Below are 16,710 nucleotides of genomic sequence, written 5' to 3' on the forward strand. Positions count from 1 at the left end.
CCTGGTTGTAGGGATGGAAATCTGATAAGTTCTGATCCAGGGCATTAGAACACAGGCAGGGTCAGCACACAGGCGGTTCTGAACACAGGCCAGGTCGGCACACTGACCTAGGCACAGGCCAGGTCGGCACACTGACCTAGGCCCTGTGTGCGGATCTAGGCCCTGTGTGTGTGGTTCTAGGCCTGTGTTTGGATCAGAGGCCCTGTTTCTCATTCCCTCTCCCTCCTGCCACTATACATTCTAAGCAAGGACAAGGTTTGCACCTTGTGACAGAATGCTGAGGCATTTCTCCTCCCTTCCTGTCACATATTAACCTGACACACATTTACCCTTATTTCCTTATCTTGTTTAAGCATCCCTTATATGGGCAACAATCAGATTTTGTCTGAGCAGGCATTGACTTAAGGCTAATCAAGAAAGCTTAAGGAGTATGCATTATAACCTTTGGACTGTCACATGCTATAGTAAGATTTGAGACATATCAGAAATGTAAAATGTTTTCCACAATGTGAATGGGTGCCTGTTTGCACTCTTTGTTCTGATTTGTGAGGATTTTTGAACTTGCATTGTTCTGTTGATTGTATATTTACTATGTCTGTAAGCTTACTAGATATTGTGGAATCAATAAAAATGATCATAAAAACCAAAACTGAGCATCCTCAGTATGGACCCTAAAGTGACTTACTGGGTTAGAAACTGGTTGATATGAATGCAGCAAAGGGTACTGGTAAATGGAGATCACTCCTTTGGGGAAGGGCCATTATAACTCACCAGTGACATGATCAGTTCTTGGTTTTCTTCCCTGAGGGAAGAAGGAAGTGCCATGAAATCTTTGAATCTCATCATCAAGCCCCATGAGTCCAATGAGGAATAAAGATGGACTTATATAGAAGAATAGGTAAATAACCTGCACTGGGTATTATTTAAGGTTGATGAGCCCAATATAGACTTGCCCCTTTTCTTTACAACAATAGCATAAGATTTAACAAAGGCTGTAGATGCATCTATTGTTCAATTTGCCACTGAATATAAATAATTCATGTGTAGGTTTGCTGTGGCAGGCAGAAAAATGTAAAGACCTTATCTATGGAGTGATGAATCTATTATGGATCAATTAACTATAGCATTCATTTTTTAAAAAAGAAAAATGTCTCAAAAGCAGCACAAAGCAGCAGATGGATGTTTCTCCCTGCAAAACATCTAAATCACAATTTTCAAAATGGCAGTTTTTCACTGTGTTCTTCCAATGGAAAGGGGGATGTGTTGGAGGCCTGCTTTGGGTGGGACTTGGTCAGGCTTACAATCTGGCCATTTTTTTCTGCAATAACAGAAGAGGAAAAAAAATGATCCAGGGCAGAGAGAAAGCATGCTTTTATCTAGACCTGTTTCACTGACAACTAAGTCAGAAAAAGGTGACCAACTGACCACTGGAGGGATGAAGATATGATTCCTTTAATACCCCAGTGGTCTTTGACCCCCCCCTCCCACTTCCCAACAATGTGACAGTGACAGTACATACCAGGTTCTAAGATGGTTCCAGATATTATGGTCATTCCTAAGAAAGCAGAAAGCAAGTGGATGGCATAGCCCAGTGGTCAGTACAGTGGATAGTGAACAACAGGACTTGAGTTTAATTCACAATTTTTGATTTCAGTACAAATATGTGAGCTCTCCTAGAATATAGAAATACCTCCTGTACCTAAATATAGAAAAGACCCTCAAGCCCGAGGTCTATTGTAGTAGTGGACCTTTAGGTATAATAGGTTTTCTGTGTTCCTGGAGGGAGAAGGAAAGATGATGGACCTGATGGGTCAAAGGACAGAGATTCAGAGAGATGTTGACCTAGTGGGGGAGGGGAATAAGGAGAGATAAGCATATAGAACATAAGAATAGCCATCCTGGGTCAGACCAATGGTCCATCTAGCCCAGTATCCTGCTTCTATAGTGGCCAATACAGGTCACAAGTACCTGGCAAAAGCCCAAATAGTAGCAACATTCCATGCTACCGATCCCAGGCAAGCATTGGCTTCCCCCATGTCTGTCTCAATAGCAGACTATGGACTTTTCCACCAGGAACTTGTCCAAACCTTTTTTAACCCCATCTATGTTAACTGATGTTACCACATCCACTGGCAATGTATTCTAGAGCTTAACTATTTTCTGAGGAGGGGGGGAAATTCCTTGCAGATGGTAGAGGTGAAGGGGAGATGCTGGATCTCATGGGAGGAGCAGAGAAAAGATGGGAAAATGGAGTGTACCGGAAGGGGAAAAGACTGTGAGTAGAGAGAGGAAAAAGGATAGAGAGCATGCCAGAGAGGGTAGGAAAAGGGGGTTAGAGAATAGAGAAAGTACCTGGGGAGAGATAGGAAGGAGAGAGAATTTATACCAAAAGTGGGGGGAAAGTGTGTCAGGGACGGTGAGAGGAAATGAATGAGTGAATGCTAGGAGGGATGGAGCAGAAGAGAGTGTATATGTGCCAGAAGAAAGGAATGGAAAAAAGAGAGAGCGAGAGAAAACATGGGTGGTGGTAGTTGGGTGGAGGGATTAGGAGGAAATTAGACATGGGAGAAAGTAGACAGGGTTTGGGGAAAAGGAGATAAAAGCGGGAGAGAAGGTAGAAGGAAGAAAGATGGATAAAGGTCTGGCAAAAGGAGATGGAAGGTGAGAAAAGGTATAAAAAAGAAAGGAGGAGACAAGAAGAAGAGTCAAGAGAAGGGTAATGAGGAGGGATGAGTGGGCAGAGGTAGATGGAAGAGGGAGAGGGTAGTGAAAAGAATAGAAGCAAGAAGATGGGGTGGAGGAGGAGATGCAAAAAAGAGGTGACAGATGAGTAAATTATGGAGAGATGGGGAAGGGTGAGTAAGTGACAATGCAAGGAGATAGGGTTGTGTGAGAGAGAGAGCAGAAGGAGAGGGAGGATAAATAAAGGAACATGAAAAAGTTAAAACCTTAGAAATGTAACCTATAACACAATTTTACAACATCTTGATTTGCCATGAGAGTCAGCAACTTGCAATAGTTCAGTACTGTAGTTTGATGATTCTTGTGGTAAATGAATAATCTTGCTTGCAAGCCTTCTTGTAAGTAGGGTTACCAGACGTCTGGAATACAGTAATGCTGCTTGTAAGGTGGTTCACAAGCAAGATTATTCCTTACCATGAGAACCTATGGACAGTATTGGGCGGACTTCTACAATCTATGTCCCAGAACTACTCATATCAAAGAAAAAAAAAAAAGGACAATTTAATCTTGAGTTTATAATGTATGTGACTACTGGGCAGATTGGATGGACCATTCAGGTCTTTATCTGCTGTCATTCACTATGTTACTGTGTTACCTGGACTCAGTCCCGTAGCACTTTTAAAGTCAATTGGAACCCACCATCATGATCCTCAATACCCAATCACACTCCCCTCCTCCCCACCCCCCCCCCCCACGATGAAGGTCCACAGTTGTTCCTGCCTGACTGAAAAGATGACCCTTAGTAGTAGTAGTGGGAGATTATCACTGGGATGACATTTTGAACATGGCATTGGCAGGGCAGGAGTGACTACGGATTGCTGTTGTCCCTGGACCACCAGGTTCAGGGCCCATTAGGGGGGTAGGGGATCTTCATCTGTGGGGGTGAGCCGAGGGGGAAATCATGATGAGGGTTATGATTTTTACAAGGTAATGAGCTACATTACATACATTTACATGTTTTGCATCTCATTACTATGTAACTCATTGTGACCTAAATATCACTGTGGTAGAGGATGACAAGCTGCACTAGAGCCCCTTATGTCATGTTAAAAGGCAAATAATGTGACGTAAAGCTAGGGTTACCGGATTTCCCTGGACATGCCTGGGGATCCAGATGGTTTTCAAAACCCGGCACTTTGTCCAGGTTTTGAAAAGCCTCCTCAAATCGTGTCGGGCAGGAAGGAAGTCAAGAGCAGGCAGCCGGGGGGGGGGGGGGGGGGGGGGGCGGAGCTAGGGCAGGACTGGGGGTGGGATTAGGGCATTACAGGGCGAGGATAGGCGGAACTGGTGGGTCTGGGGGCGGGTCTAGGGGTCCAGAATTTCTGATTGGAAAATCTGGCAACCCTATGTAAAGCCCTAATGCAGCTTGATTACTTCCCCCTTAATAAGGAAAGGTTAGAAACATGTAAAAAAAATCTAAATAAAAGAACCATAAAAATTAAACATAAAGAAAGATGATAAGAAAATATTAAGATTAAAAAGGTATGAAAATATGTTATTGTATCACCCTGCTGCAGCTATGAATGAACAGGCGAACAGACGGGAAGGTTGAAGCTGGCAGCAACAGGCCTGGGATGAGGGAGTGGGATGTAAGTAATAGAGAGTGCGTGTGAGTGAGTGTGTATAGCAGAGAGGGGGCATCACAGGGGTAGCTAATAGATTCCAATCTGAGGAGAGAGGAAAGTTCCCCCCCCACCACCACATTACTTATTTGAGCTCCTAGGCTTTGCCTACCCTCCAAACAACACAGGCAAAGAACACCTATGGTTAAAAGTACAATGTCGTTTCAGAATAATAATCTGGAAATTTATTGTCATTTTCTCTGATTTTTCTAAGGACAATACATATCTTTTAGAATATCTGTTGTCCCTAGGGAGTCAATATTCAGCCGGTGGCAGTCAGCTTTTTAGCTGACCAAAGTTAGACTCAGATATTCAATGCCGAGTCATGTTATCCATGATACCTAGGAGTTATACGTATTTGGATAATATTCAGTGCTATTACCGCATAGCTAACCAGGCAAAGTTCAGACTATTATTCACATGGTCGTACTTATTCAGATAGCTCGGCAGATGCTGGCATCATATATTGATGATGCCTGCATAACTTTTCTAGGACAGCCCCAACTCTGCATGGGCCCAGCCCTCAACTGGCCACTTTCACCTTAGCTGGTTTGAGCCAATATGCATCAGTTTTACATAAGAACATATAAATAGCCTTACTGGGTCAGACCAAAGGTCCATTAAACCCAGTAGCCCTTTCTCACAGTGGCCAATCCAGGTCACTAATACCTGGCCAAAACCCAAAGAGTAGCAACATTTCATGCTACTGATCCAGGGCAAGCAGAGGCTTCCCCCATGTCTTAATAACAAACTATGGATTTTTCCTCCAGGAAATTGTCCAAACCCTTCTTAAAACCAGCTACGCTATCCGCTCTTAACACAACCTCTGGCAATGCATTCCACAGCTTAACTATTCTCTGAGTGAAAAAATATTTCCTCCTATTGGTTTTAAAAATATTTCCCTGTAACTTCATTGAGTGACCCCTAATCTTTGTAATTTTTGACAGAGTGAAAAATCGATCCACTTGTATCCATTCTACTCCACTGAGGATTTTCTAGACTTCAATCATATCTCCCCTCAGCCATCTCTTTTCCCACACTGAAGAGCCCTAACCTTTTTAGTCTTTCCTCATACAAGAGGAGTTCCATCCCCTTTATCATCTTGGTAGCTCTTCTTTGAACCTTTTCTAGTGCTGCTATATCTTTCTTGAGATAAGGAGGCCAGAATTGAACTCAATACTCCAGGTGAGCGATTCAGAGGCATTATAACATTCTCAGTCTTGTTAACCATCCATTTTTTTAAATAATTCCTAGCATCTTGTTTGATTGTTTTGTCGCCACCACATACTGGGCAGAAGGTTTCATTGTATTATCTACAATGAACATTTCCCAAGCAGAAGTTTTTACTATAATAAATGATATATCGAGGAAGAGGGACTCTTGTCTGAGGATTCCTATAGAATTTATATTAGAATTGGCATTGATTGAAAATGCTTTCTGGTTCAAAGGTAGAAGTTACAGCAATTATAGTTTTAAAGGACCAGGAAAGCATCTTTGGTTCCATGGAGAAAATGAATAAAACCCAGTCAGAATGGAAACAACAATCTGTTCAGAGAGCACATCGTACATGGAGCGATTATATCATTCAGTGGCACTATATCATTCTTAGTCAGTGGCATTATACATTCTTAGTCTTGTTAACCATCCCTTTTTAAATAATTCCTAGCATTCTGTTTGCTTTTTTGGCTGCCACTGCACATTGGGCAGAAGTTTTGCGCAGTTAGGTGCTGCAAAATAGCAATGGATGATCAGCTCAGTGAAGTTTAATTGGGCAGGAGCCTCTCCTGCCCATTGAAGCGCTTTTAAATATCAACGCCATTGTTAATAACTGATAAACTAATTAATAGGGAAATAAATGCCTATATCCTATGATGAAAATCTTCTGCAATTTTAATTATCACAGCTCTAGTAAATTTATGAATCTCATACTAAAATCCTTATTCAAATTAAAGTGAAGTGCTCAGACCTTATAACCAGTGCTTTAGTGATGTCACTAAAATGAGGTTAACAAGGGGACCATCATTGCCTTCACTGTCCCCTGACCACCCTTATTATATACACAAGGCACTCCACGTGCGTTGCTATATCCTATGTTGTACTTATCTTTGCCGGGTGGTTGACTATGTAGCGTTAATCCTCATTGAGACTGAAGTGCCTAAAACTTGTGCTGGAAATTTAAAATAAGCCGCTGTGTGCCATTCAATCTATAGTCCCTGTCCCCCCAACCCGAGTTTCGTGTCTTCGTCAGGGACGGACACTGATACTAAAAACAAATAAAAACAAATGTTTCACTGATACTAAAAACAAATGTTTGTTTTTATTAATTTTTTTATTTGTTTTTAGTATCAGTGTCCCTCCCTGACGAAGACACGAAACTCGGGTCTGGGGGACAGGGACTATAGATTGAATGGCACACAGCGGCTTATTTTAAATTTCCAGCACAAGTTTTAGGCACTTCAGTCTCAATGAGGATTAACGCTACATAGTCAACCACCCGGCAAAGATAAGTACAACATAGGATATAGCAATGCACGTGGAGTGCCTTGTGTGTATAATAAGGGTGGTCAGGGGACAGTGAAGGCGATGATGGTCCCCTTGTTAACCTCATTTTAGTGACATCACTAAAGCACTAGTTATAAGGTCTGAGCACTTCACTTTAATTTGAATAAGGATTTTAGTATGTGGTTCATAAATTTACTAGAGCTGTGATAATTAAAATTGCAGAAGATAATAACTGATAAAGCAATACTACGTTGAATATGCAATTATGATGGAACACTGATTAGGAAATATGAACCAATGAACACAGAAAATAGTCACTATCTTTTGAGGTAGATTGTGAGCCCACTTGAACAGATAGGGAAAATGCTGAGGTACCTGTATGTAAACTGCTTTGAGTATGTTTGTATAACTACAAAAGAAAACTACAAAAATCTACAAGCCCCAATCCCTTTCCCTGTCCCTTGAGGTTTCTTCAGAGATGGAAAAAGCTTGCTCTTTTCATATCTGGCCTTTGATTTGATAAAAATGAAAATATTTGTGCCATGAAGTATATCTAATTTTGAAATGCAATTCAGAGATTTAAAATCAAAATGCTATGGGTTGCCCTACATGATTGTCCCAGGTACATTAGACAGATTGTGAGCCTGTCAGGACAGACTGGAATAAAATGCTTGAGTACCTGAATAAATTCATGTAAACCACTCTGAGCTCCCTTGGGAGAATGGTATAGAAAATGGAATGAATAAATAAAAAATGGTGATGCTTACATTTGGATCCGATGAGGCAGTGAAAGGGCAATTGGTAGGAGCCTATTCTATAAAGGAAAATAAACACCTATTTTCCTTTATAGAATGCTAGCCTACGCACAAAGGCCCAGATTCTATAAACGGTGCCTGAAGTTAGGCTTCTGCATTGGCCTAACTTATCCCCCCTCCCCTTTTACTAAACTGCGATAGCGGTTATTAGCGCAGGGAGCTGCGTTGAATGCACTGCACTCCTTCCGACGCTCAAAGAAACTCTATGAGTGTTGGGAGCAACATGGAGCATTCACCACGACTCCCTGCGCTAATAACTTCTATTGCGGTTTAATAATAATAATAATAATAATAATTTATTCTTTTGTATACCGCTATACCAAAAGTTCAAAGCGGTTCACAACAAAGGAAAAAAAATACATACAGTCAATATATATAGAATACATATTAAAACAATCAAAAAAATGGAATGCATCAGTTAAAAAGCAAGGAGAAGTTAAATAGTACCACAGCTAAGATGTAAACATGTCAAACAGTAAAAGAGGGGCTGTGGTTAATTTTCTTAATTAGCTTAATTGGTCCTGTTAATTGAAAGCACCAGTAAAAAAAAAAAAATAAACACAATTAAAAAAATTAATTAGCTTATAGGCACTTAACTCGGTAGGTGCCTGCCACGTCAAGGTAGGTGTCTACTCCAAGGCGCCTACCAAAAAGTAGGCATGATTAGGAGTGAATTCTTGGCAGATTCTGGGTGGATTTGGGGCATGGTTTGACTTAGGTGTGCTCATTTAGGCCACGAAAACCCTGGTATAAATAGAGTGCGCCTAAGATTTCAATACCTATCGGTACCTAAGACTGCATAGGCACCACTATGCATGATTCTATAAACTGTGCCTAGTGGATGATTGCCAATTGCGCTCAACGGTGCCTAGAAGTTACACGCCATTTATAGAATTGGGGCCTAAGTACTTAGGCACTGACCACTTATACAAGCCATAGATCTGGTGTATATGTTTGTGTCTAAAGGCTAAAGATACACATATACTTTATAGTATTCTCTAAGGTAGGAGTGTCCAACCTGTGGCCCCGTGAAGTATTTTGTGTGGCCTCGCCCCGTGAAGTGTTTTGTGTGGCCCCGGTCGAAGGCGATGCAGTGTCTTCCTCTGCTGCCCCTGGGTGTTTACCGTTTTGCTGGCTCCCTCCTCTGTCTTGCTGCAGCTTTTGAGCATTTGTGCGGCCCCAGAAAATTTTTTTTTGGCCACTGTGGCCCAGGGAAGCCAAAAGGTTGGACACCCCTGCTCTAAGGTATTCACATAATTGTGACTCCAGCCCAGACTCTGCTATATGTATGCCCCCTTAAAAATATACGTTATGCAAGATACACACATATTTACAAAATTATGCTTAAGCAGAGATTTGGCATGTTGACATGTAGGTGCACGCGTACACATGTACATGTTCCTCCTATTCAAAACCATTGTGGGCCAAATTCAGTAAACTGTGCCCAAAAACCTGTGCCAGAAAATTGGCAATAAGCACTATTCTAGAAAGGATACTCTGGGTTGAGCACTGATGCTCACCTCCAAATTTGGGTACTAGCATTTATGCCAGCTAAAACCTGGTATATGAATCCCCGTTCTGAGCTCTTTGGGGACAACGGGATCGAAAATGATTTAAATAAATAAATAAATGCTGGTGTCCAACTCATCAATCACTTAAACTGGTTGAAATAGATCTTTGAAAAGTCTGATATGTAGAATTTGCCGTAGTTCCAAGTTCAAACCCATCTCATTCCTTTAAAGCAAATCTTTTTCATAGAGAATAGTATTGCTATTCATTCAAGTTAAACTTAAACACTTTATTAAGCAACAGAGCCATAAGAAGCAGCACTCTATATATAGTACATGAAGTACTGAACTTATAGAGTATTTGCCGCTACACTTCTTCATCGGCTCAAGCATATATTTTTGATTGAATCTTATCTATATCTTTACATAACTTGATGTGACTTATAAAATACCAAAACTTATCTGTGGACTCTGGTATGGTTAGGGCTCTTCAGCTTGGAAAAGAGACGGCGGAGGGGAGATATAATCGAAGTCTACAAAATCCTGAGTGGAGTAGAACGGTGTACAAGTGGATCGATTTTTCACTCCGTCAAGAATTACAAAGACTAGGGGACACTCGATGAAGTTACAGGGAAATACTTTTAAAACCAATTGGAGGAAATATTTTTTCACTCACAGAATAGTTAAGATATGGTAAGAACAGATAGCATATCTGGTTTTAAGAAAAGTTTGGACAAGTTCCTGAAGGAAAAGTCCATAGTGTGTTATTGAGAAAGGCATGGGGGAAGTCACTGCTTGCCCTGTATCGGTAGCATGAAATATTGCTACACCTTTGGTTTTGGCCAGGTACTGGTGACCTGGATTGGCCACCGTGAGAACGGGGTACTGGGCATGATGGAACATTGGTCTGACCCAGTAGAGCTATTCTTATGTTTTTGTACCAGTGGTTACTAAAATGCACTGCCGCCAACATGCATGTTTTGTATGCAAATAACTGCTTCAGGGCGAGGTATTTTAAATGTCTTTTATGTTTAATATGGCAGGCACAAACGCTCACCTCAGCGTGAATCGTAACCGTTGCATAATAATAAAAAAAAAGTATTTAAGTTTAACTTGAATGAATAGCAGTACTATTGTCTATGAAAAAGATTTGCTTTAAAGGAATGAGATTGGCTTGAACTTGGAACTGAGGTGTTCAATTCATGGCATTTTGGCACAAAAACGATGCTATTCTATAGCACTACTTGGCCATGCCCCCTTTTGGCTTCTGTACTATGGGATTTAAGCGTCCAGAGTTACAGAATAGCATGTGCAATACAAACCAAATTAGTGCCTATTATAGGTCAATAGTAAATTATTAGCATCTGATTATTGACTGTAATTGGCTCATTATGAGGTAACATAACATAACATAATTTTTCTATACCGCATAGCCATAAATTCATAAGTGCGCATATCTTGGGATCATGCCCAAGTTTGTGTTACCTATGCAGAGTCTGGGGTATGTGTGTAACACATGCTCAAATATTACGACCCATTTTATAGAACTGCGCCCAAATGCCGATATTTTAAATCAGCACTTGAAAGTGTGATGCAGTTATATCTATAAATTACTATCTGGATTTACTTACTTGTCGGGATAGTGTATTAGCTGCGCAGCATCCTCGCTGTACATTGTTTTAGCCAGATTAAGGTTGACCTGTAACAAAGATCAATTCAAATACATTTAATGGTGCTAGTTTTCTAAAGCACGATATCCACTATGGAAGTCAAACATGATTTCAGTGACCTGGTTACAGGCATAGATAGCTTTATCTCTAAGCTCCAGAGTTGGGTGAATTCCATTCAAATGAAACTGAATGCTTCAAAAACTAAGCTGCTTTGGATCGGACCTAGATTAGTTAATCTCCTTACTAATATTGCATTGAAATCAAATATTATATTACAACATGACTTCACTTCTTGAATTTTGGGTATTATTCTAGATTCCTCTCTCACTTTTAATGACCAGCTAAATTCCTTAGCACAGAAATGTTTCTTTAGTTTGGCATACTGAGGAAAGTCAGGGCACTATTTTATCAAGAACATTATTTATTACTGGTACAATCCACTGTATTGGCCCTGTTGGACTACTGTAATTCTATTTATTTGGGTATAAAACAGGGCAGTTTAGATCATCTCCAGTTAATACAGAATACAGCGGCCAAACTTATTTTTGGAAAGAGAAAGTACGACCATGTTTCCCCATTGCTGAGAAAATTCCATTGGATACAGTTCAAGTGTGCATGTGTGGTTTTCAAACTCCTTTATGGAATATTTGACTCTTTGATTCTCCTTAGTGAGAATTCCTTTAGATCCTGCTATTCAAGAATTACAATAATTCACAAATCAGCATTTCCTTCTCAGCATTTAAGGTATTAAATGCTTAGTAAATCTTTTACTTTTAAATTGGTGAGAATTTGGAATGGACTTCTAGATTCTCTAACACTGATAGATCAATTGTTTCAATTTTGAAAAAGTTTAAAAACCTGGTTGTTTTAACAATAGTTAATTTGATTTTAGCTGTCGTATAGTAATTTTAAGCAATTCAACATACTTTTTTCTAACTTTTTCCATCCATCTAATCTAACCAATTTCTGTTTTTATCCCACAGTTTTTACTTGTTATGTTTCATTTTTTAACGAACTGTAAAACCGAGTCGAGCTCCTTAGGGAGTAGATTCGGTATATAAAATGAAGATTAGATAAATATGAACATCAGAATCATAAAAATTACAGCATTAGCCATTTGAATAGCTAAGAGATAATTTGGTTCCATATGCTCACATACAGCAAAAATAAGAGCTCTGAAAAGTAATTTCATTGGCAAATGTGCTTTAATTTAGGATTGTCAACTCCATTTCACTTATCTCTTATACTAACAATGAAGCTGAGGCTGATATGGATCAGAACGAGATTTTTTTCTCAGCCTCTGTTTTGGCCAAGATCAAATTATGCTATGAGCTGAGGACGGTTTCTTTCGGGTCTTTTGGCTGAGATTGAGGGCTTCTAGAAGATAGGAGGAAGGTAGGAAGGGTTAATGCTCTGCCACCCAACCCCCTGGTGAGGAAACATGATCATTGTTGAACCACCTCAAGTTCTCTAAGGCAATTAAGTTACAACTTTTTATGTTTTTTTAATTCTGTGATTTTGATTGGTGATGTTGCTTTGCATTAGTTATTAATTAAAGTGAGTTAATGTTATTTATTAGATGCTATTAAATTAGTTTTATAAGCTGTTTTTTAAAATAGAGTTTTATATTTATTCCTATAAATTGTACTTTGGATTTGTGCTCGACACATATTTTTAGGAAAGTTTTGTACTTTGCTTTGGACACTTACCCCTAGATTCTATATTTAACGCTGGGCGTTAGGCACCAGAATTTGTGCATAGACTCAAGATCTATGTGCAACTCATTGAGACAATAGGCAACAAATGACCACTTAATTGGGGCTGAATTTGCACTCAGATCTCCCCTGTACATTACTCTATAATTTGGCACCTATATTTTCTTGCGCACAATCAAAAAGGGGATGTGGCCATGGGCAGGTCGTAGGCATTCCAAAATGTTTGCCACCAAGTTTAGAATATGGTTGATCTGTACCTAACTTTGGGTGCCGGACTTACACCTGTTTCTATTAGGTGTTAAGTCCAATGCTTAAAGTTAGGTGCAATCTGTGTGCTATACTGGTATTCTATAAAGGATGGTCAGCCTTTTAAAATGCTGGCTGGTAAAATTGTTACTTTGGTAAAAGTAGCAAATATTTTCTGTACTTCTTTACAAGTAAAAGCGACAAAACATTTACTTAAATAGAGTAACTAGTTACATTTGCTTAGTTCCTATACAATACTAGCAACAAAGACCTGGATATTAAGTGCTGGTAGCCTGATTAAGCCCAGTACTGAATATCAAGGTCTACTTCAATCTGTGGAGACCAGCACTTTAAAGTACACTGACCATTATGGGCTAAATAGTGACCCCATAGTGCATATTTATTTTAACTTAACTAAGGGTTCAATTACTAACAGCACATGGTAACACCATTAACATGCATTACCTATCTGTGAGAAAATCGCCCGCAAAATTATTAGAATAAAGACTAATACTTTTGCCTTCCTGCAATAAATAGCATCTGCCAGAGTATGAAGATGGTGTCCTCATAAGCAATAGTTTTTGTTATTTCTGTTTCTGTCTCTGCCTGAAAGCTATCTTGGGGGCCCTTTTACTAAAGCTTAGCATACGCTAAATGCTTAGAAGCCCAGAGGTATAAAATGGGTTTCTTAGAATTTAGTTTCTACCCTGGGGGAGAGTGCGCGTACAAAATGTGCTGCAAAGAAATAAAATCAATATTTCTCTGACTGAACTTACTCAGTTTGCTTACTAAAGCCTGTATTCAAAGATAAGAAGTGACGGTGAGCAGCAATAGCAAGCCTGAACCCCCATCCCCTGAGAAGGCCTTGGCAAGTACACCCCCTACTACTATAGACACAATACCGTGGGGGTCTATGCTCAGTATCATAGTGTATGCGTGGTTGAACACTGGTAGGTTTTCAATTTATGATTTTTTGTGATTCATTTTTTGTGATTCATTATCAGCACCCAGTTATCAGTGCTGATTTGCTCATTCATCAATTATATTGCATGTGAAATTGGGTGCGTGCCCATATTTGCATGCCATATATAGAATTTTGAGCACCATATTTAGAATTAGGACATTAGTACCTCTGGCCCTTAGACACATTTGCTTGATCATTCACTCTTAAAACATTTTCTAAATCAAAATATTTCATTCATTTTAAATTAAAATCTTCATTAAATCTTTATGGACGTCTTTCCTTGTGGATAATCACCTACTGTGGCATAAAGAAAATAAGAAGGTCCAGGTCTTACTCCTTTTACACCGTTTTAACATTTTTTGATTTGTCTATTAGAAAATGTCATTGTTGCTCTTATTCCTTTAGGCTGACTACTGAGAGTGGTAGAAATCCAGAACGCTCTTCCAGAGGCTGTCATAGGGGAATGTACCCTTCAGGGATTCAAGAAAAGGTTAGATAAGTTCCTGCTGGACCAGAACATACGCAGGTATGGCTAGACTCAAATAGGGCACTGGTCTTTGACCTAAGGGCTGCCGTGTGAGCGGACTGTTAGTCACGATGGACCACTGGTCTGACCCAGAAGCGGCAATTCTTATGTTCATATGTTCTTATGACGGCAAGCCCTTTATGACATTCTAAGTAGAGAATGACACGGTGACAAAATTAATCACCGTCCCAGTCACCGCGGATAACCGTGGGAAATAATCCCATGTTATTTTTTAGTGTCTATTTCAGCCTCAGTCCTTCTACACCAGCATTCTTCAAAGCAAAGCTTGAGGGTCAGTGGTTGTGGCCATTCATACTCTAATTCTTATGTGAGCCAAGGATAATGAAGCCATTGTGACATCACTGATGTGATTGGCTCTTAGGCACTGGTGGAAAGAGGCATTATGACATCACAATATCTGCTCTGGATACCAGAGACTGTCATTCTGTAGTGTCTGTTTCAACTTCAATCCTTCTACACCAGCATTCTTCAAAGCAAAGCTTGCGGGTCAGTGGTTGTGGCCATTCATACTCTGATTCTTCCCTCTCTCCTTAAAGAATGACATGAAGATGGTTTCCCACGGTTATCCGCGGGGACGGGAACGGTGATGAATTTTGTCACTGTGTCATTCTCTGATTCTAAGCTCAAACCTGTGCCTTCCTGTTCTTCAAACAAGAAACATATCGCTGCCTTTTCAGTCATTTTGCTGAACACCAGGAACAAATGAACATCAAACAGCTTGAATGACAGGAATATAAGTTAAAACACGCCAAAATTAAGGCCCTCTTTTACAAAGCCACGGTAGAGGTTTCTACCACGGCCTGGGGTGCTAAATGCTCCAACACTGCTCTGACGCTCATAGGCATTCTATGAGCATTCTATGAGCATCGGAGCATTTAGCACTTCGGGCCGCGGTAGAAACCTCTATCATGGCTTAGTAAAAGGGGAGGGGGGGTCCTTTTATTAAGGTACGCTAGCCTAAGATTAGCGCACGCTAAATACTAAGGCGCCCATAGAATATAATGGATGCCTTAGCATTTAGCATGTGCTAACCTTTAGCGCGCGCTAAATTGGTTAGCACGCCTTAATGAAAGGACCCCTTGGTGAGTTATAAAAATATCTATCCTGACTCTTTCCTTTTATTTGTTTGTTAAAAGAAATTCTAGAACCTTTGTATGAAATAAGCAGCACTTCCAATGAGAAGCCTTCTGAAGGCATATATTATGCTATGTGCAAACTTCTTTGCTAACAACAGAAGCGCAAGCCATCGTATAACATGTTGGACCCTTTTCCTATTACTTTATTTATGTATTTAGTTATTGGGATTTATTCACTGTCCTTTTGAAGAAATCCACCTAAGGAACTGTACAAAAATAAACCCAGTGTAGGCAATAGATAAACTATAGAAGTAACCATACTGAAATAACAATACACATTATGGCATGCTTTACGTTTAATTAATTAATTAATCAATCAAGTAATTGTTACCATTGAACCTAAACTTCAACATACCCAGTAACAAAGCTGTACAGCAGCAATCAGTACTCCCCCATTGCTCTACATAAAAAAATATCTTTGAAGCAGAGAATCCACAATTAAGAGCATCACCTCTTACCTAGAAAACTGCTACTTAGTTCTTTGTTTCCAGCATTTTACGGGGAGCAGCTAAACTGTATCCTTCTGTAGATAATATAGCCCTATCACTTTAATTTAGAATGAAAAGTTGTCCCAGAAACACTGTTCTCAAGGAAACAAAGCAAACACAGCTAGAGCAAAACCTGCCCAATATTATGTAAGAGTATTTACTCACCATGCATTCGGTCACTCTATTCAACAGGAAATAAGCGTAAAGCAGCCAGCCAGCTAGCCAAGGACATAGGAGGGCAAAACTCAGGAAGCTCTGTTTCACAGTGTGTGTGCCTGAAATTAAAACTAAGTTTGTAACTGAAACAAGTTTCACCCAGAGCTAAAGTAGCCTTCTTTCTGGAATGCATGCCTGTGCATGTTCCCTAATCGATGTGGATTCAGCCAGCGCCTGCAGTGGACAGGGATCTAGGGAAGAGGGAGGACCACTCCAGTTGCTCTCATATCTTTAGAAGTAGATCCTCCCCCCCCCCTCCCAACACACACACATTTGATCTAGGGATTTTTTCCAATATTTTGCCTGTGTTCTTAATTAGAACATCTACCACTATGTGCAGAGCTGCCAAGTCACCAAATTACAGGAGGGGAAACTCTTTGACCAGTTCTGGTTTTGAACTTACTTTCCCAAAACAGTGTTTGTAGTCCCTAATTCTACATCTACCCATTGAAATCTGTGCTGTAGTTCTCATCATGCACTAGGATAGGGATGTTAGAAATCCAGGACTGGCTCAAAATCTTCTTTTTGAAACAGGGCAA

The 16,710-nt window shown here is 40.0% G+C and overlaps 1 protein-coding gene across 2 annotated transcripts in view; it reads right to left on the reverse strand.

Moving 5' to 3' along the window:
• Window positions 1-16,227, reverse strand: part of FAM81B (family with sequence similarity 81 member B) — a 119,523-nt gene extending 103,296 nt beyond the window's left edge. Inside the window, exons 1-2 of one of the 2 annotated variants that reach the window (XM_033929202.1) lie at window positions 16,121-16,227; window positions 10,821-10,888 (exon numbers count right to left, since the gene is read on the reverse strand). In XM_033929202.1, the coding sequence (XP_033785093.1) occupies window positions 10,821-10,888; window positions 16,121-16,123 (71 nt within the window). In that variant the 5' untranslated portion in view covers window positions 16,124-16,227. Of the gene's footprint in view, window positions 1-10,820; window positions 10,889-15,925; window positions 16,047-16,120 lie in introns of those variants that run through there. The other variant, XM_033929203.1, reaches the window with a different exon arrangement.
• Window positions 16,228-16,710: the final 483 nt, after the last annotated feature.

The sequence above is a fragment of the Geotrypetes seraphini genome, chromosome 1 (genome assembly GCF_902459505.1).
Source record: "Geotrypetes seraphini chromosome 1, aGeoSer1.1, whole genome shotgun sequence".
Lineage (NCBI taxonomy): Eukaryota > Metazoa > Chordata > Amphibia > Gymnophiona > Dermophiidae > Geotrypetes > Geotrypetes seraphini.